This window comes from Balaenoptera ricei, chromosome 7, assembly GCF_028023285.1.
Source record: "Balaenoptera ricei isolate mBalRic1 chromosome 7, mBalRic1.hap2, whole genome shotgun sequence".
Classification (NCBI taxonomy): Eukaryota; Metazoa; Chordata; class Mammalia; order Artiodactyla; family Balaenopteridae; genus Balaenoptera; species Balaenoptera ricei.
In genome coordinates this window covers 110,973,083-110,994,975 of record NC_082645.1, presented here as the reverse complement: position 1 = coordinate 110,994,975, position 21,893 = coordinate 110,973,083, and the positions used below count along the sequence as shown (strand labels likewise).

The 21,893-nt window shown below is 38.2% G+C and overlaps 1 protein-coding gene across 3 annotated transcripts in view; it reads right to left on the bottom strand.

The window, feature by feature from the left end:
• DAW1 (dynein assembly factor with WD repeats 1) overlaps positions 1–21,893 on the bottom strand; it is a 44,144-nt gene that overhangs the window by 8,265 nt on the left and 13,986 nt on the right. For 2 of the 3 annotated variants that reach the window (XM_059927452.1, XM_059927451.1), the window contains exons 3-10: positions 20,610–20,754; positions 19,171–19,229; positions 16,731–16,853; positions 15,373–15,472; positions 10,933–11,040; positions 9,299–9,405; positions 8,287–8,389; positions 7,041–7,155 (exon numbers count right to left, since the gene is read on the bottom strand). In XM_059927452.1, the coding sequence (XP_059783435.1) occupies positions 7,041–7,155; positions 8,287–8,389; positions 9,299–9,405; positions 10,933–11,040; positions 15,373–15,472; positions 16,731–16,853; positions 19,171–19,229; positions 20,610–20,754 (860 nt within the window). The remainder of the gene's footprint in view (positions 1–7,040; positions 7,156–8,286; positions 8,390–9,298; positions 9,406–10,932; positions 11,041–15,372; positions 15,473–16,730; positions 16,854–19,170; positions 19,230–20,609; positions 20,755–21,893) is intronic. The other variant, XM_059927453.1, reaches the window with a different exon arrangement.

Genomic DNA, 21,893 nt, shown 5'->3' with positions numbered 1-21,893 from the left:
CCAACATAGGAGCACCTCAATACATAAGGCAAATGCTAACAGCTATGAAAGAGAAAATCGACAGTAACACAATAATAGTGGGGGACTTTAACTCCTCACTTACACCAATGGACAGATCATCCAGACAGAAAATTAATAAGGAAACACAAGATTTAAATGACAGAATAGACCAGATAGATTTAATTGATATTTATAGGACGTTCCATCCAAAAACAGCAAATTACACTTTCTTCTCAAGTGCACATGGAACATTCTCCAGGATAGATCACATCTTGGGTCACAAATCAAGCCTCAGTAAATTTTAGAAAATTGAACTCATATCAAGCATCTTTCCCAACAACAACGCTATGAGATTAAAAATAAATTACAGGGAAAAAAAAGTAAAAAGCACAAACACATGGAGCCTAAACAAGACTAAATAACCAAGAGATCACTGAAGAAATCAAAGAGGAAATCAAAAAATACCTAGAGGCAAATGACAACAAAAACATGACAATCCAAAACCTATGGGATGCAGCAAAAGCAGTTCTAAGAGGGAAGTTTACAGCAATACAATCCTCCCTCAAGAAACAAGAAAAATCTCAAATAAACAATCTAACCTTACACCTAAAGGAACTAGAGAAAGAAGAACAAACAAAACCCAAAGTTAACAGAAGGAAAGAAATCATAAAGATCAAAGCAGAAATAAATGAAATACAAACAAAGAAAACAATAGCAAAGATCAATAAAACTAAAAGCTGGTTCTTTGAGAAGATCAACAAAATTGATAAACCTTTAGTCAGACTCATCAAGAAAAAGGAGAGGATTCAAATCAATAAAATTAGAAATGAAAAAGGAGAAGTTACAATGGACACCGAAGAAATACAAAGCATCAAAGGAGACTACTACAAGCAACTCTGTGCCAATAAAATGGACAACCTGGAAGAAATGGACAAATTCTTAGAAAGGTATAACCTCCTAAGACTGAACCCGGAAGATATAGAAAATATGAACAGACCAATCACAAGTAATGAAATTGAAACTGTGATTAAAAATCTTCCAACAAACAAAAGTCCAGGACCAGATAGCTTCACAGATGAGTTCTATCAAATATTTAGAGAAGAGCTAACACCCATCCTTCTCAAACTCTTCCAAAAAACTGCCGAGGAAGGAACACTCCCAAACTCATTCTACTAAGCCACCATCACCCTGATAGCAAAACCAGACAAAGACACTGCAAAAAAAGAAAATTACAGACCATTATCACTGATGAATATAGTTGCAAAAATCCTCAACAAAATCCTAGCAAACAGAATCAACAACACATTAAAAGGATCATACACCACGATCAAGTGGGATTTATCTCAGGGATGCAAGGATTCTTCAATATACGCAAATCAATCAATGTGATACAACATACTAACAAATTGAAGAATAAAAACCATATGATCATCTCGATAGATGCAGAAAAAGCTTTTGACAAAATTCAACATCCATTTATGATAAAAACTCTCCAGAAAGTGGGCATAGAGGGAACCTACCTCAACATAATAAAGGCAATATACAACAAACCCACAGCAAACATCATTCTTAATGGTGAAAAACTGAAAGCATTTCCTCTAAGATCAGGAACAAGACAAGGAGGTCCACTCTCACCACTATTATTCAACATAGTTTTGGAAGTCCTAGCCACGGCAATCAGAGAAGAAAAAGAAATAAAAGGAATACAAATTGGAAAAGAAGAAGTAAAACTGTCACTGTTTGCAGATGACATGACACTATACATAGATAATCCTAAACATGCTACCAGAAAACTACTAGAGCTAATCAATGAATTTGGTAAAGTAGCAGGATACAAAATTAATGCACAGAAATCTCTTGCATTCCTATACACCAACAATGAAGGATCAGAAAGAGAAATTAAGGAAACAATCCCATTTACCATAGCAACAAAAAGAATAAAATACCTAGGAATAAACCTACCTAAGGAGGTAAAAGACCTGTACTCAGAAAACTATAAGACACTGATGAAATAAATCAAAGTGACACAAACAGATTGAGAGATATACCATATACTTGGATTGGAAGAATCAACATTGTGAAAATGACTATACTACCCAAAGCAATCTACAGATTCAGTGCAATCCCTATCAAATTACTAATGGCATTTTTTACAGAACTAGAACAAAAAAAATCTTAAAATTTGTATGAAGATACAAAAGACCCTGAGTTGCCAAAGCAATCTTGAGGGAAAAAAAACGGAGCTGGAGGAATCAGACTCCCTGACTTCAGACTATAATACAAAGCTGCAGTAATCAAGACAATATGGTACTGGCACAAAAACAGAAAAGCCCAGAGATAAACCCACACACCTATGGTCAACTAATCTATGAAAAAGGAGGCAAGGATATACAATGGAGAAAAGACAGTCTCTGCAATAAGTGATGCTGGGAAAACTGGACAGCTACATATAAAAGAATGAAATTAGAACACTCCCTAACACCATACACAAAAATAAACTCCAAAATGGATTAAAGACCTAGATATAAGACCAGACACTGTAAAACACTTAGAGGAAAACATAGGAAGCACACTCTTTGACAGAAGTCACAGCAAGATCTTTTTTGACCCACCTTCTAGAGTAATGGAAATGAAAACAAAAATAAACAAATGGGACCTAATGAAACTTAAAAGCTTTTGCACAGCCAAGGAAACTATAAACAAGAAGAAAAGACAACCTTCAGAATGGGAGAGAATATCTGCAAAGGAATCAACGGACAAAGGATTAATCTCCAAAATATATAAACAGCACATACAGCTCAATATTACAAAAACAAACAATCCAATCAAAAAATGGGCAGAAGACCTAAAGAGACATTTCTCCAAAGAAGACATACAGATGGCCAAGAGGCACATGAAAAGCTATTCAACATCAGTAATTATTAGAGAAATGCAAATCAAAACTACAATGAGGTATCACCTCACACTGTTTAAAACGGGCATCATCCGAAAATCTACAAACAATAAATGCTGGAGAGGGTGTGGAGAAAAGGGAACCTTCTTGCACTGTTGGTGGGAATGTAAATTGATATAGCCACTATGGAGAACAGTACGGAGGTTCCTTAAAAAACTAAAAATAGAACTACCATATGACCCAGCAATCCCACTGCTGGGCATATACACTGACAAAACCATAAGTCAAAAGGACATATGAACCCCAATGTTCATTGCAGCGCTATTTACAATAGCCAGGACGTGGAAACAACCTAAATGTCCAATGATAGATGAATGGATAAAGAAGATATGGTACATCTATACAACGGAATATTACTCAGCCATAAAAATGAACGAAATTGGGTCATTTGTAGAGACGTGGATGGACCTAGAGACTGTCATACAGAGTGAAGTAAATCAGAAAGAGAAAAACAAATATCGTATATTAACATATATATGCAGAATCTAGAAAAATGGTACAGATGAACTGGTTTGCAAGGCAGAAACAGAGACACAGATGTAGAGAACAAATGTATGGACACTAAGGGGGGAGAGCGGGGCTGGTGGGGAGGTGGTGGCGGGATGAATTGGGTGATTGGGATTGACCTATGTACACTAATATGTATAAAATAGATAACTAATAAAAAAATCTTTAAAAAATTTTTAAAATAGAGAAAAAATTTTTAAAAAGAGTTTGTTAATAAGACAAAAATATCCAGTATAGATTAGTACATTAAATTTTACAAAAGCATTTTTAAACTTCAGAAAACATAAAAATAATATAGCCTGAAATTGTAGGTTTTTATAAGATAGAAATATGAATAAGACACCAAAAATTTCAGCCTTGAGAGTAATTCCAATGAAAATGAAAAAGGCGATAAATATAAAAAAACAGATTGTAGCTGCACAGGCAACTAACTCTGTTGAATGAGATCTAATTTTAAGAAGGGAATGAGGAGCAAAGACCAGAGATAAATAAAAAAAAAAATTGCTGTAAACATCAAGACTTAGGAGGGACAGAATGAGAAGAGGTTTACAAAACAAAGAAAAGAAAAAGAGTTTTTTGGAAGTAATGTGTTATCAAACAAGGAAAGAATCACTGCTAGGGAAAATAACAGATGATAGAAAGGACAAAACTAAAAGAATCAAGCTTATATATTATTCTCATCCATCCGTCAACATCCTGATCCTTTGTCCCTGCTTGTTTCTTCCCCCATAGCACTGACCAACTCCTGACATTCTATATAATCTAATATTCTATATAAAACACATGCACAGTATCATTTATTGTCTCCCCGTCTACAACTTAGCTCCAGGAGGAAAGAGATTCCCATCTCTTTTGTTCATTGATATATCCTATGCTCCTAAAACAATTCCTGGCACAAAGTAGGTACTCCATATATATTTAATGAATAGATTTTTTTGTATAAATGAGAATGATATTTAAAATGAAAAGGGCAGATTAATTATAGTTAAGGGATGATTTTTAAAAGCAAAGATCTGTGAGAAGATGAGAAAGTAAATAGTTTAAAAAATAAAATTCTCCAGATTCAGGGTGTTTATATTCCAGGATGTAAAAAGGACATGTATGTATGATTAAAGGACCACCTTGGAAAAGTCCTAGTGAGTAAGAGAACAAGCATGCAAATATAATTTTGAAAAGGGAGACAATAATAAAGACTGTAATTAAAATGAAACACTGGCAAAATTCTACAACTGATTATAACACAAAGTAACTACTTAAAAGTATGTTAGTCACCAGGAGCAAATATAGGCAAAGAACAAGTGAACAGATCATGACTGGAAAAAGCATTCCATTTTTGCCAGAATTTCTTAAAGAGCTGTTAAGGAATTTACACAAGCATGATGTAAAGTCACATATGGTCATTAAGAGAATTAAACATATGTGTAGCATCATATGTGATTATCAGAGAGGTGACTTAGACAGAGTGGAGGCTTGCTCATGTTGTCAGGGAAATGACACAGTCATAGAGCAGCATGACACGCATTCACAGGGGGTGACATAGATATAGTGTCACCTGTGGTTATCACAGAGATGATGTAGACATAGGCTGGCGTCAAGCATGGTCATGAGGGAGATGGCGCAGACATAGTCTAGGATCAAATGTGGTCATCAGAAAGATGATGAAGATAGAGTGTAGTATCATATGTGTTCATCAGGGAGATGACCTAGACACAGCATAGTGCCTTACAACACTGTTGATGAGAAGATGACATGGACATAGTTTAGAATCAAGGAGATAGACAGACATAGTGTCACATGCTACATGATCATTGATAAGATGATCCAGATGTAATGTAGGATCGCACATGGTAGTCAGAATGTTGATGTAGACACAGTGTGCATTGTGTGAGGATATCAAGGAGATAATGCAGCCATAGTATAGCATGATGTGTGGTTCTCAAGAAGATGAAAAGACACAGTGTAACATCATACAATAATACATAGCAGCAAGCAGATAATGGAGACACAGTGTATAGTCATCTGTGGACTACAGGGAGACGGCACATACAGAGTGTAGCAACATATGCGGTTATCAACAGATGACACAGATATATAGCAGCACCACACATGGCCATCATGGATACGAAACAAACTATATCATCACACACAGTTGTCTAGGAGATAATGCAGAATAGCGTAGCACTCCGCATGATTGTGAAGGAAATGACATAGACGTGGTATGGCATTACATTTAGTTTTCAAGGAGATTACATGCACACAGACATTCATAATATGGGATTATCAGAGAAAAATCTTATTTTAAATATCATACATAGTTATCAAAGAGATAATGCACCTAGAGTCTGTCATACAGAGTGAAGTAAGTCAGAAAAAGAAAAACAAATACCGTATGCTAACACATATATATGGAATCTAAAAAAAAAAATGTTTCTGAAGAACCTAGGGGCAGGACAGGAATAAAGACGCAGACGCAGAGAATGGACTTGAGGAGACGGGGAGGGGGAAGGGTAAGCTGGGACGAAGTGAGAGAGTGGCCTGGACATATATACACTATCAAATGTAAAACAGATAGCTAGTGGGAAGTAGGTGCATAGCACAGGGAGATCTGCTCGGTGCTTTGTGACCACCTAGAGGGGTGGGATAGGGAGGGTGGGAAGGAGACACAAGAGGGAGGAGATATGGGGATATATGTATATGTATAGCTGATTCACTTTGTTATAAAGCAGAAACTAACACACCATTGTAAAGAAATTATACTCCAATAAAGATGTTAAAAAAAAAAGAGAGATAATGCAGTCATAATGTAGCATCACATGTGCCTGCCAAACAGACTTTGCATATACAGCATTGCATCACATGTGGTTGTAAAGGTGACAACACAGACGTATTATGGCATCATATAGTGTCATCAGTGAGATAAACAATACCATAACAACATACATATTTATTTTTAAAAGATATAGATATAGCATAACTTCATTTGTCATTGTCAAGAAAATGATGCAAAGTATACAACTATATAGTGCTGTCAGGTAGATGATTAGACACAGTGTAGCATCAGACCGTGGTTATCAATAAGATGAGACAGACATGGTGTAGAATCATAAGTGGTATTCAAGAAAATGATGTATAGCACAACATTATATATGTTCATCATGATGATTCACTAGACATGTTAGAGCAGCACACGTTATAAAGGAGACAATGCAGATTTATTATAGAACCATCAGTGGCAGTCAAGCTGATGAGAACAACATAGTGTAGCATAATGCATGATCACTAGGGGGAGATGACCCAAGATACACCAATATATATAGTTATCAAGGAGATGAAGATCTAGTCTAACATCATATGTGGTTGTCAAGGAGGTGATGCAGACATTCTATAGCATCACATGTGATTATCAAGAATATGATACAGACATAGTGTACTGACATACATGGACATCATAGAGATGAGGCACATGTAGTTTCTATCATAGCTGGTCACCAGGGAGATGACCTACAGTGTAGAATCACACGTGTTTATCAAACAAAACATAAATCTCTCCATAAATTAAATGTACCAACAGATTACCTACCATCAGCCGAAGCAGTTGCAATAAGCTTTCCAGTGTAATCAAAACAGCTGTCTAGTATTTCATCATCATGGCCTGTTAATGTTGCCACACATTTTCCATTTGTAGCATCCCACAGCTGCAATTTTTTAAAAAAAGAAGAAGATGACGAAGACTATGACTTCCTATCTAAAGTGCAAAGATGGCCAGAAGTAGTCTTTACGACATGTTTATGGCTGGCTAAATAACTGTGCCAAAATCATGTGTATAACTGTGCCAAAATCATGTGTATAATTTTCACGTTTGTTCATTTTCCCTTGATTCATGACCAGAGACCACAGCCAACCATCTAACAAGGCACACTTTGGACACAGAGAAGACCAAAGACAGACATTTAGAATGGGTAGCACAAATCTGCCACTACATTAGGAAAAAAATCTCAAAGTGCATGCTTCTCTGATTGGAATGGAAGCATCCTCTTTTCATGCAAAGGGCATCAAATGGTAAAGAGCTTGATCTAAAACTACAATGCTAGAAAATGAAAAGCACAATAAGATTATAATACATTTGGTATATAACCTATATATCTAAAAATAATTCTAGAACATAAGCTCTTAGCAACAGAAACGTAAAGGCAGGGAGGCATTGTGTTGAGACTTCATGAAGTTCACTCTAATCGAAGTTTAATAAAGGAATAGAGGGGCATTAAACAAAAATAACACGCCTTTTAAAAAAATAAGATCTTGGGTTTCCCTGGTGGTGCAGTGGTTGAGAATCTGCCTGCCAATGCAGGGGACACGGGTTCGAGCCCTGGTCTGGGAAGATCCCACATGCCGCGGAGCAACTGGGCCCGTGAGCCACAACTACTGAGCCTGCGCGTCTGGAGCCTGTGCTCCGCAACGAGAGAGGCCGCGATAGTGAGAGGCCCGCGCACCGCGATGAAGAGTGGCCCCCGCTTGCCACAGCTGGAGAAAGCCCTGGCACAGAAACGAAGACCCAACACGCCATAAATAAAATAAATAAATAAATAAAATTAAAAAAAAAAAAATAAGATCTTTCAACACATTTAAATCAACTAAAACTATTTTACATTATAATTCCTTCAAACTTGGAGGATCAGAAACTTGAAATTTAAAAATTACCAATTGTTGATAAATTAATATCTTAATTTTATAGCACCTTTAAAATTTGTTAATGTTGCAATGAATACCTGACACAGTATAAAGTACAGACATAAGAATTATAAAGCAAAGATATTTCTTGAGCTCACCATGCAGGTTTTGTCCATAGAGCCAGTTAATATCAGAGAGCAATCCCAGCTGAATAAGGCACTGCTGATCTCAGCACAATGCCCAATTAAGGTATACACCTTCCTACAAAATGGAAATGGTTCAGACTGGTGAAAGATTCCTTAATCAAGAATGTGTACAAAGAATGATCTCAAGCCATTGGTGTAAGAGTCTGAATTTTATTTTTCACAAATAATATCTATGATGACCAATCAAAGATGGCTTAACTGTAGCTCCAAAAAGAGTCAACTAGGCTACTAATTTCATTTCAGCAAAAAATATACTTAAATTTTAAACAATCCAAGATAACAACATTACTTAAGATAACACTTCAGAAAGGCATGGGTAAAAAATAATAAAGGTAATCTGAAATTCTAGAACTATTTTTACACCAGATAGGTGGACCCCTTGGTTGTTCAGAAACTACCCATCAATCGTCTGAGAACCCTTCCTTCTCTCTCATTTCTTGTTGCAACTGTCTCGATCGGTACCCCTGATAATTGGTCCCTCTATCAAAACGCAGACAAGTCCAAGAGTGGAGTTTTCCAACAAAAATAGGCTAATTTAGTTAACTTCTTAGCAACTAGAACCAAAAATAATTAGGAAGGAAATTGAAGCTCTTGGACAAAATTAAATTTGGATCATTAGCCATGATTTTATTTATTCATGATATCCATGCCTACCATAATGACAAGCCATTGAAATTTGATTACATAGTACATGGAATAAATAATAGCTGTGTAACCAGGCTATTGTTAACAGTCTCCTTTTATGTTACTGTTTGGCATTATTTCCTCAGAATTCCGAGGAAGCATATATTTTTGGTGGATCAGAAATATCATTAAAGAATGAATTAATTTGCTTTCAATGTGTCCTATTCCTATGGAATCCAAGGTAAAGTTAATAGATTTAACATTAAGCTGATAAATAACAAAGGCTATCTTCTTAATCTTCTGATGCAGGTTAAAAACAATTCTTAAAAATCAAGAATACCTTCCAGTATCAGCACCCCACACTGTAACTGTATGATCGAAAGACCCCGTGATGATTCTGTTTCCTGAGGTGTTAAAGGACAAAGAGATGATTTCAGCTGAGTGTCCCTGGAAAAAGAGCAGATATCATCATGCATACCTGTAGATGAAACAATTTCTACAAATGTATAACATAATAGTCGAAAAGAAAATGCTAAAAAAGGCAAAGCTCTATAGGGAGAAGAGAGATCAGTGGCTGGCTGGCTAGGGAGAGATTGCAAACAAGCTGAAATACATTTGTGTGCTCAGAATTTTAATGTTCAGCTCCATTTAATTTTAATAAAGGACACGTGTAGAGCAGGACACGCACCTTCCAACGCTCTTAGGCATTTGTCTGAAAGAAGAGGCAGCGAAGAAGCGTGACCCACAGAAGTGATGAGTACGAAGATCAGGAAAAGTAAACTTACATGAGTAAAACGAGGCTCTCTGATTTAAGAAAGAAAACCTCTTGGTGTTAGTTAAAAACACTGATTCTCCTCTCTTTTTCTAGTCCATTTTAACTTTTTCTAGAAGGAGAACTTCTAGAAAAAGTTCTCCTAGAAAATGGGTCCTATTTTTTAAGTCCATTTATAATTTGAAAGAATAAGATAACGTGATTTCCCATCCAATTGTCCCCACTGATAGCCACAGAGCATCACGTTTTTTTGTTTGGTGGTTTTCGCTGAGGCGGGAAGAAGTGGAGGGTAGCAGCCATAGGACGGTTCTGGACGGACGTGTGGTGGCGACAGACAGGGGCCCCTGCCGAGACGCACCACCAGCATCCACTCTGCGGGCAGTGCCCTTTGGCCTTGTCACTTCCTGCCACTTGCCCCTTATACTTCAGACTTTGTAATACCAGAGGCTTCTAAGGCTGGAGGTTAGAAAAGAAGGGAGTTTCTTTAAGAAATCTTCTGGCAGGTTCCTCCACTTCTGCCTCTTCCAAAAGGTGCCAGTCTCCATCTCCTTTGCTTTTAGCCAGGTAGGTGACCATAGGTTTTAAGCAATAGTTGGTACGGCTTATAGACTGAAGTTAGTCAAAATAAAAAGCCCATCTGGCTTCCCCAGCATGTCCATTTAAGTCTTTGGGAATAGTTAGCAAACCAGCTGAAATGCTCTTTTACTACAGTCTGAAAACCAATGCTCAAAAACATCTTCTAACTTAGAGTTCATTTTGTAATAAAAATACAAATAAAAACAAACACAAGGGACTTCCCTGGTGGTGCAGTGGTTAAGAATCCACCTGCCAATGCACGGGACACAGGTTTGATCCCTGGTCTGGGAAGATCCCACATGCCACGGAGCAACTAAGCCTGCGAGCCACAACTACTGAGCCCGTGTGCCACAACTATTGAAGCCCATGCGCCTAGAGCCCGTGCTCTGCAACAAGAGAAGCCACCTCAATGAGAAGCCCGCGCACCACAACGAAGAGTAGCACCCGCTTGCCGCAACTAGAGAAAGCCCGCGCGCAGCAACGAAGACCCAACGCAGCCAAAAATAAAAATTAATTAATTAAGTAATTTATTTATTTTGAAAATAAAAACACAAGTAAAAGGCTTACCCAAAGGAATAGCTAATGAAAATGGAAAACTCTTGATGTTATTAACATTAATAACATACTGTGAGAGTGAACACTTCCTCTCCATTCTGAATGTCCCACAGTTTGGCCGTTGTGTCCATACTTCCAGTAGCCACCAATGTGCTTTGAGGATTAAACGATAAACACACCTGAATTACATGAAATGAGAGAGATTTTAGAAAGATAGAGTTTTAAATTGTTAATTCTAATATAGAAAAGCTTGGAGATGTAACTCTCTCAGCAGATTCAGCCTAGTTCTTTGTACAGATATGCAGCAAAATACCAGATATGAGTAGCCGTTTATCTGCAGGTTGATCCTTAAGCATTCTCCTCTTGAGAAGAGGCTGCTGTTCTCCCACATCACCCAGCTCAGGCTTGGAGAGGACTGGCTCCCCTTAGTCACTTCCAAACCATAGAAGAACAGGAACAAAAGCAAAGCCCATCTCCTCTGAGATTCATGTTATCTGGCTCCCATCTTTTTTTCTTTTCCGGCCACGCCACGGGGCATGTGGGATCTTAGTTCCCCAACCAGGGATCGAACCTGCAGTGGAAGTGTGGAGTCTTAACTGCTGGACCCCCAGGGAAGTCCCTCTGGCTCCCATCTTCCTTGTTGCTGTGTTCATCATCCTATCAATCACGCCCCCTCACTTGCCTAGGACTTTGGCTATTGGCTCACATTCTCAGTTCCGAGTCCCAGGTGGCCTTCGTGTGCGCCATCCATCCAATACCCCCAGACCCACGATCCTGGACTCCTTTTCATAATCACTCCCATGGCAACACCCTGACCTTGATGTCACCTCCTCTAGAAGATTCACTACCAATACACCAGTCTCTAGTTACAATTTCCCAATACTTCCACTTTCTCTCTTCCTTACCAAGCCTCCCCTCCATCCTCCCCATAGGATACCTTCCATTTCATGTAAACCCCTCTCTTTTCTCCTGGTCCATTATCCCCCATTCAAATGACACCTGGAAGCATCACTCCTGCCAGCATCCCCAAAACTCCTAGTCCCTGTCTTTTCACCTGCACCCTTCATATAACTCCTAACAACTTGTATCAATCTGGGATTTTATCCACTCATTTGCCTGCCTTACCCTCAACTGAGGCAGTTGAAGAAAACAGTAGAGCAGATACTAGTGATGCTCATTCATGCCTTCTGCCCTCAGCTGTGGCCTCAGTAGCTTTCCCTATTTTGTCTAACACGCCTCTGATTCAATATATTCTCCCATTCCCCATTTTTGCCTCCGATTCCACCCTCGTTCCTCCTCAGCAGATAACTTGGCCTCCTAATACTTCCCTGAAAAAACTTACCTATCAGGTGAGAACTTCCTCCCCTGGCCCTCACTTTCCTTTCCTCCAGTCTCAGATTCAGAGGGGTCACTTTGCCATTTTAAGACACTATGTTCCCTGCACACCTAGGAGAGATGAGCCCACCAACTTTTCCTTCCCTCTAGAAGGAGCTAGATCCTTTCCAGTGGCCTGTAAGTATGCTTGAGCTCTTCCCACATGAAAACAAATCCTCCCTTGACTCTACATATCCATTTTTTTTTTTTTTTTTTTTTTTTTGGCTGTGCTGGGTCTTCGCTTCTGTGCTAGGGCTTTCTCCAGTTGCGGCGAGCGGGGGCCACTCTTCATCGCGGTGCGCGGGCCTCTCACTATCGCGGCCTCTCTTGCTGCGGAACACAGGCTCCAGACGCGCAGGCTCAGTAGTTGTGGCTCACGGGCCCAGCCGCATGTGGGATCTTCCCAGACCGGGGCTCGAACCCGTGTCCCCTGCATTGGCAGGCAGACTCTCAACCACTGCGCCACCAGGGAAGCCCTACATATCCATTTTTTAACTACCTTTATTTCCCTTTACAACCAAATTCCTTGGAAAAATAGTCTAACATCACTCACTGCCCATCTTCCACTCTTCAACTCTACTGGAACCACTCTAGATAAATGTCCAGTTGAGAGGCTTGGTTGGTCTTGGTCATCTCACTTAACATTCCTGAGGTTCTCGATATTTTCTTCCTTCTTGATAGTGCTTTGATAGCGCTTTTCTTCTCTAACTTCTTGTCTCTTTTGTTGTATCTTTAAAAATTTTCTCTTCTCCATCTTCCCAAGATCCCACCAGTTTTCTCCCTATAGTCTACCTTTCCCTTTGGGAAATTTCAGTTGTTCAGTGGTTTCTACTGCCACCCAGATGCCGGTGACTCACACATCCACGTCTTTTACCCAGATCTCACTGCTCGGTTCAGCCCCAAAGAGCCAACTGCCAAATGGATGCCTCTGTTTGGCCATCACACAGGGAGACTTTAACCACTTTGTCTAAGACATGCAAATCACACGAAGAATCCTGCTTCTCTCTTATGTGCAGACTTGGTGAATGGCGTTGCCAGTTGCCTGAGTCTGAAATCAAGGAATCACCCTGAACACTTTGTTTCCTTCACGCTTCATGTCTACTTGGTAACCTAGTCCTGCTCCTTCCACCCCTAACCTCTCTCACATTCTCCTCACCAGCCTCACAACAGGGTTTTGTCACCTTTGCTTGGGTGGCTATAAGATCCCCACTGGCCCATACTTCTGATATTATCCGCCGCCCATTTCTCCTTCACAATGGAAAAAGAATGATCATCCCAAAATGCAAAGCTGACCATGCCCCTTCCCAGCTGAAAAGTCTCAACAGTATGGCAATATGTCCAGGATGAAGTCCCAATTCCTTAGCATAGCATTTAAGACCCTTTAGAAATCTACAATAAGGCCTCCCCTGCCTCCCTCACTTCAATCACACAAAGGCTGGGATGTGGCTTTGCAGGGTTACAGGTGTGCCAGGTACTGACACACTTAGCCCAGACAGCTGGGCAGCACCAGAGATCCCCGCCAGTCACCTCTAACTGTGGGAGCAGCTCTTCCCAGTGTTTGCATCTCCATATGAGCACCTTCTGTGCGGGGAAGGCTGGGAAGCGCCGCTCTGGACGCTCAGAGCCACTTGAGTTCTAAGCACAAACCACGATTACACACCTCCTCTGGGCATTTGCTGCTGCAGCTCCCTCTGCCTGGAACACACCTGCCACCTCTCTGCAGAGTCTTTCCCGAATACCAGTCCCGGCCACGGAGGCTTGGCCACTCCCTCTGTGCCCTCGCTGAACTCCCCGCCAACTTCTAGCCCACCTACAACACATCTTTACACTTATCCATGGACACCTCTACTCCCTCTACAAAACTGCAGAATCCCTGGGGGACCAAGAACTACATCTGATTCTATTTGGTACCCCACACACATAGGCCAAGGCTTCACACAGTCAATACCTGGTAAATATTCATTGGATTGATGTTGTTGACTACGAAAAATACGAATGTCTTCCTAGGAACTATAAAGAAACCTTTTCAAAATTCCACGGGAGTATGAAAACATGGCCACACTATGAGAATGAAGATTCTGTCTTTCTTATGACCCTGGACAAGTTACTTAACCTCTCTATGCCTCAGTATCCTTAACTGTAAAATGGGGAAATATCTACCCCTTACGGTTGTTATGAGGGACGACTAAGCTAATATATGTAAAGGGCTTAGGACAGTGCTTCAGGCATGTTGAGTGCCACTAAAGGGTCAGTTACAATTTCTAACTGCAGTATCCCCAGTGTTTAGCAAAGTACCTTGAACATAGCGTGAGCTCTTGTTGGATGAACATACAATGAATTTGAAGGATGAATATAAACAAATTTTTATTCCTAAAATAAGTAGACTGTTTATTTTTAAAAGCTATCACTTGTTCCATAGGGTGCCAATTATCTCACTAATTGTTATAAGATATAACACAGAATTGGCCAAGGACAAGGGCTTCCCAATAGTGAAAGCTATTTAGAGTATCAAACTATTTATGCAAATTTGAGTTCTAATTATATCCAGAAAACAATCAGCTTAGATATCTTACATGATATAAAAAAGTTATTTTAAAAGCTATTTTAAGAACTTCGTCAACCCTCTTCAAGTCAGTCCTCTAAAGACAAGTCAGTGAAAAGAAAAAGTCAGGTTGGATATTGTATTCATATACTTATCCCATTCTTTGTCTACTTAGTCAAAGCAGGATATGGGTCTTTGACAGTATCGGCAAGATATTAAGACTAGAGTAGTTTATAAATTATATCAATACCACCATACATGATATATAGAAACTGAAAATATCAGATAGACTTTAAAATTAATTATAAAGGTATAGCCACTACTTTTACAAGGGAATTCTAAAAAGAAATAACAATGATGTGATGTGCCAGTGTAAGTTCATCAATTGTAATATACATACCACCCTGGTAGGGATACTGATAATGGAGCACGCTGTGGAGGGGAAAGGTGAGAAATCTTTGTACTTTTTACTCAATTTTCCTGTCAACCTAAAACTGCTCTAAAAAATAAGTTCTACTGAAAAAAGAGGAAAGTAAAACAAAACCAAAACAAAAAGAATGACAACATAAAAATATAATAAAATAAATATACTCACTATTTCTGCTGTATGACCCCTAAAGGTATGGTAACAGTTTCCAGTTTCTACACTCCATAGTTTACAAGTCTTATCAAAGGACCCAGTGGCAATTTTGTCACTAAGATTTAAAAAGAATATATATGGAATTTGAAAACAAATTCAACCACAGTATTTGATATACTGAATTAAGAGAAGAGATATTAATACATGGATCTCTATCTACTCAGAAGTTTATTTCACTTTTAAAATAATAACATATCCAGTAAATCAACTATACTCCAATATAGAATAAAAATTTTTAAAAAATAAAATAAGATAACAAGCAATCTTATATCTATTTCAGTGAACTCTATAACAAAATAGAGTTCTAATTTTTGAATAGTATCAGTTTATACGTTCAGCCCAGTGCTATAAACATCAGCAGGAACTTCCTGTCAGAGAACTCCCAAGGGCAGAGAGTCAGCCCTGCAAAAGCTTGAACTCTTTTTTTTTTTTTTTAACATCTTTATTGGAGTATAATTGCTTTACAATGGTGTGTTAGTTTCTGCTTTATAACAAAGTGAATCAGTTATACATATACATATGTCCCCACATCTCTTCCCTCTTGCATGTCCCTCCCTCCCACACTCCCTATCTCACCCCTCTAGGTGGTCACAAAGCACAGAGCTGATCTCCCTGTGCTATGCGGTTGCTTCCCACTAGCTATCTATTTTACGTTTGGTAGTGTATATATGTCCATGCCACTCTCTCACTTTGTCACATCTTACCCTTCCCCTCCCCATATCCTCAAGTCCATTCTCTAGTAGGTCTGTGTCTTTATTCCCGTCTTGCCACTAGGTTCTCCATGACCTTTTTTTTTTTTTCCCTTAGATTCCATATATATGTGTTAGCATACTGTATTTGTTTTTCTCTTTCTGACTTACTTCACTCTGTATGACAGACTCTAACTCCATCCACCTCACTACAAATAACTCTATTTCGTTTCTTTTTATGGCTGAGTAATATTCCATTGTATATATGTGCCACATCTTCTTTATCCCTGCATCCGATGATGGATTAATCTCCAAAATTTACGAGCAGCTCATGCAGCTCAATAACAAAAAAAGCTTGAACTCTTGCTCTTCTCTTTACTACTGTGTGAACCTGGGAAGGGTATTTGAACTTTATATATGTTATATGAAACCAGTAATACCTATTCCAAAGCTCCTTTAAGCACTGAAGAAGGTATTTAAAAGGTTTTCAAAGCACATGTCAGGCACTCAATAACTTTTAGTTCTTTGTCTTCCTCTTTTCCTTCCCCAATAGATAGAGGGAGACATGAATAAAAGAATGAATGGATTAATAAGGAATAAGTGAACAAGTGAATGTCTTTTTACCCATAAGGATTGTTGAATGCTATGGCATAAACCACATTCCTGTGACCATCCAGGGTGTGAAGTTCCTCTCCAGAGGCAGTGTCCCAGAGTTTGCATGTCCGATCATAGCTTCCTGTGATAAAGCTAACACAAGCAATATAAATACCTCACAAGGTGTAACTAGCAATGTGTTAATAAAGACCTCATTGTTTTTGCCTGCAGAATTGTAACCCCATTTACCTTGCTTTTTACAATGGAAGTTGTGAAGGCAGAACAAACAAATTGGGAACAATATCTAACCTTTGACCTGGAAACTTTCCAATTTTATCCCAAACCCAAAAAGGAGTTACTAAATAAAATAAAGAGTAATCCTTCCAATAATCATTCTTACAATATAAATAGTTATATCATTAAATAATGTTAATCATCAGTAACATTTTCTGAAACTCTAATATATCTCAACAAATAACATCATTCGTCCCGTTGGTCAGACCATAAAGTCTTAGCATCACCTCTGATTCCTCTCTTTCCCTCACATCCCACACACAATCTATCAGTAAATTCTATTAGCCCAGTCAATACATCCCTAGTATGGTCACTTCTCACTAGCTCCATTGTCTCCATCTCTTGCCCACACAAATAAAACCACCTTCTAATAGGGCTTGACTCACACATGTCCCTTACAAATCTATTTCCCTCACCAAAATTGGATTTATTTTGTTTAACCTTCCTCAGATGGCTTCCCAGTGACCTAGAGGAAAATTCAAACTTTGCTCGTGGTCCGCAAGGCCAGCAGTCCTGGCTACCCCTGGGACCTCAACTTCTCCCAAAAGCACACCCTGATCAGCCACATTCCCCTTCCCACTAGTCTCTGAAGAACTGTATTGTTTCTTTCATATATGCTAGTCCTTCTAGCCGTCTGGTTTACCACCATCATCCCTAGGCCCTGGAACATGACTGACATAGTTAAGTGTTCAATAAATATTTGTTTAATATTTAACAATCCTTTAACATGACTATTCTACTATAGGAATCGTTAGTATCAATATATTGACCTCCAATAGCTTAAATTAAGACTATCTTAGTTATTCCTTAAATACTCCATTAGGAAAAATATTTCCCAAGCACAGAAAAAAATGCACAAAATTGAAAAGCCAGTCTAAATGTCAAGTGGTTATGATAAAAGGTGAAAGATTCTGATCTACACCCAACTAAACAGGAAGGCTGACAAGGCAGTATATCTGCGGTTCTCTTCTAGGCATTTTCCTCCTAGCTTCTTGGGGAATGTAAATTGGTATGGTCATTATGGAACACAGTATGATGGTTACCAAAAAAAATTAAAAATAGAACTACCATATGATCCAGCAATCTCATTTCTGGGTATATATCCAAAGGAAACGAAATCTGGATCTCGTAGCGATACCTGCACTCCTATGTTCACTGCAGCATTGTTCACTATAGCCGAGATACAGAAATAACCTGAACATCTGTCAAAGGATGAAAAGGTGAAGAAAATGTGGTGCATATATATGTTTACAATGAAATATTATTCGGCCATGAGAAAGAAGGACATCCTGCCATTTGCTACTGCATGGATGAAACTGAAGGACATGATGCTAAGTGGAATATGCCAGACACAGAAGGACAAATACCATATGATCTCACTTATATGTGCAATCTAAACAACAACAACAACAAAGTTGAACTCACAGAAGCAGAGAGTAGAACAGTAGTTACCAGGGACTAGGGAGGAGAAATGGGAAGACATTGGTCAAAGGGTACAAAGTTGCAGTTACGTAGAATGAATAAGCCTAGAGATCTAACGTACAGGCATGATGACTACAGTTAATAATACGGTATTGAATGCCGGAAATATGCTGAGAGAATAGATTTCAGGTGCTCTCATCACACACACAAAAGATGGTAACTATGGAGATGAGATGTTAATTAACTTGATTGCAGTTATCATTTCACTATGTATATGTATATCAAATCATCATGTTGTCTTCCTTACATGGATACTTTTATTTTAAACCTTTTACCCCTTGATTATTAAAAATTAGAAATAAAGAATAGAAATAGACACAGACTTACACATAGAAATAAAGAACCAGAGCACAGAGGATTTTAGGGCAGTGAAACTGCTCTGTGTAATCCCACAACAGTGGATATATGTCATTATACATTTGCCAACCTGTAGAATGTACAAAACCAAGAGTCAACCCTAATGTAAACTATGAACTATTCGTGATAATGATGTGTCGCTATCAATATCGGCTACAACTGTAACAGATGCAGGTCTCGGTGGGGGACGCTGATGGCGAGGGAAGCTGTGCGCAGGGGCACAAGGCAGACGCTTTATAGGAAACCTCTGTACCGTCTGCTCAGTTGTGCTGTGAACCTAAAACTGCTCTAAAAAATAAAGCCTAATAAATTGTTTTAAATAAACAGAGAATCTTACCATGAGCCTGATTTATTAAGTGCAACGTTGGTCAATGGCAGTATATGTGCTCTGAGAACCTTCAATGAAAGAAAACACCACTTATTTTAAACTCAAACAAAATTCTTCAGTTCATTCATTTTAACTGCAAACCAATGAAGACACTCAAATGTGTCTTAATTATACATAATAAATGGACAATATCAAATATCTGAACAAATGAGAAAAATACATTGGACCTTCTATTATTAAGACCAATGATACATTTGGTGGCTACAACTAATTACAGAAACATAATAGGATCTGTGTTTTCCATCGATTTACCTTTAGATAGATATGGCTATAAAATACCAAATAGCACTAATTTATATTTTCTTTCACATATTGCACATGGTTTTGTATATATGCATAAACAGTGTATATAGGAAATAAACTAAATATGTTTCAAATACAGATTTACAATGTATCATTACTTTTTGAATCTTAAAGCTCCTTCAGAGTCAGGATATGTCGTGTTATTTATCTCTCCATCCCTACACTGTCTAGCACATAGTGGACGCTTAATATTTATTGAATGAATAGACTTAAATTGGATCGTCTGCTTATAGACAGAGTGATTGGCTAGGCTGGGACGGTTCCAGTTATGTCTACTGCCAGAGGGTAACTATTAATAGTGTCCTCTTTCACTATCAAAAATGTTCCCTTTGGAGGATAAATTACAAGGTCATGCGTTATAGAGCTCATATTTGAAGTTAAATAGTGCCACCTGCTGGACAAAGAACTATTACAAGAATAACCATCCTCTCGTAAATGGAACGGATGAATACAGAAGATTGCCTGAATATTTTGCATCAGACAAAATAAGCTGAGTATTTAATAACAAGTCTACTTAAGTCATAAAAAATAAAATCAGTGTAATATAAATCAATTCTAGAATAAATCATTAAATTTTGTTAAATAATAAAGAAAAAAAATAAAAGCTGTTATTGAATAAATGACTACATTTGTTTTAATTTAGTCACCAAAATAATAGAGGAAAATAAGCATATTTTCATTGAATTAAAATTATTATGCAATCCATATCAATAAATAATTTGCTAAAATATAGTTTAGTTCACATGGAAGCAGAAAATTTGAAATACTGATACACCATGAAACATGTCTTAATATTACTCTAACTGGAAAAAAATTTTAATTATTCAATAACTTAGATTATTCTTTAGATTTATCATTATAAAGAAAAGTTAAAGTTACTAGTACAAATCTTTATTGAACCTGTTAAGAAGTAAGTTTCTGAATTTCATTCATTCATTCAACGAACATTTATTAAGACCTAGTCTTAGCAAAAATGTGTGAGGAACTGAGTGAAAGAGAAAACATGATTTGTACTTTACCTCAGATTAATAGAACATCAATTAATTCACTGAAGTTCTACTTAGTATCTTTAAAACAGACATTACCTTAAAAAGATAGAATTTGTGGTTGCTGTACTGTCCGAGTTTATTTTGTAACCTCTGTATTAAAAGTTTGACCTGGTCTGCTCGTGAAGCTGTGATTAGAGGTTCTGCTTTCTGTATCTCTTCTACTAAGGCATTGACATCTGTACTGAAATTCACCAAGAACAAAAAAGTTATTTTTGTCTATGTCAAAAATTGCATATACATTTATTACATAAAGGATTATATAGCTTTATGAAGCATAAGATTTATAAAATGTCAACAACACCATCATTTTTACCAAGAGATTTCTGGGGGAAAAAAAATCACAGAAATCACTGAAGAGCGTTGTGTCACAGATGAAAGCTGCTTGGGTTCTCTCCAATGCCTTTCCATTAACTGAGACTTCTCCTGAGGAAGGTGTACAAAGATTCTCATTTGCTTACCTAAGAAGGCCAAGTGCATACTGCTTCTGAACAAGAGCTCTTTTTATTTATTTTTTTCCTGTGTCTTTTTTCTTTTAAATGAACATATATTAAATGTGCCCACTCCTACTATTCTTTGCACCTTACATATGTTCTGTCATTTAATCCTATAACAACCCTCTAATTTAACACGTTTTCACAACTATTTTAGTGATGAAGAAACTGAGGCTTAGAAAGGTTAGATTTGCAATATTTTTAGGGAAAGAGAAAGTACCTAACCAAAAACAAACATTCAAAGAATTATTATTATTATTATTATTAGATTTCTTATGGGCTATAACATTATTTCCCTGAAAGAGAACTGGTGTGAAAAGATTCAAGTTTTCCCCAGTATTCAAATAATCTACAGCAATTATGGTACATTTTGCTAGTCCAGAATAATATTAATTCAAGACAAATATTAATGTCTGTATAACACAAAACAGCCAGAATAGGGTCATTTTGCAAAACATGTCACAAATGCATATCGAGAAAGGATTCAGGGCCCAGCTGCTGTGAAGGAGGTGAAGTTGGCTGACGGCCTCCAGCTGCATCTTCTTCAGGATCCATGTTAGTGTTTGGGCCCACGGCTTGCTCTTATCCACAGCCCTCGGCCGCTGGCTAGGCAAGGGGGCCGCGCGAGAGCCTCTCCATTTCTGCCCCGTTGGGGGGGTCCTCAAACCCGCAAGCTTTGCTCCGAGCTTCCCCCATGGGCTGGAGAGACTCTTGTCAAATCTGCATCATCATCAAGGTTGATGTCTCCTCCTGCCCAAACGTGCCTCATCCTCTGATGTGTCCCAGGTGTCACTTCCCAGTAACCTTGTACCCACCCACTTCTGTTTCA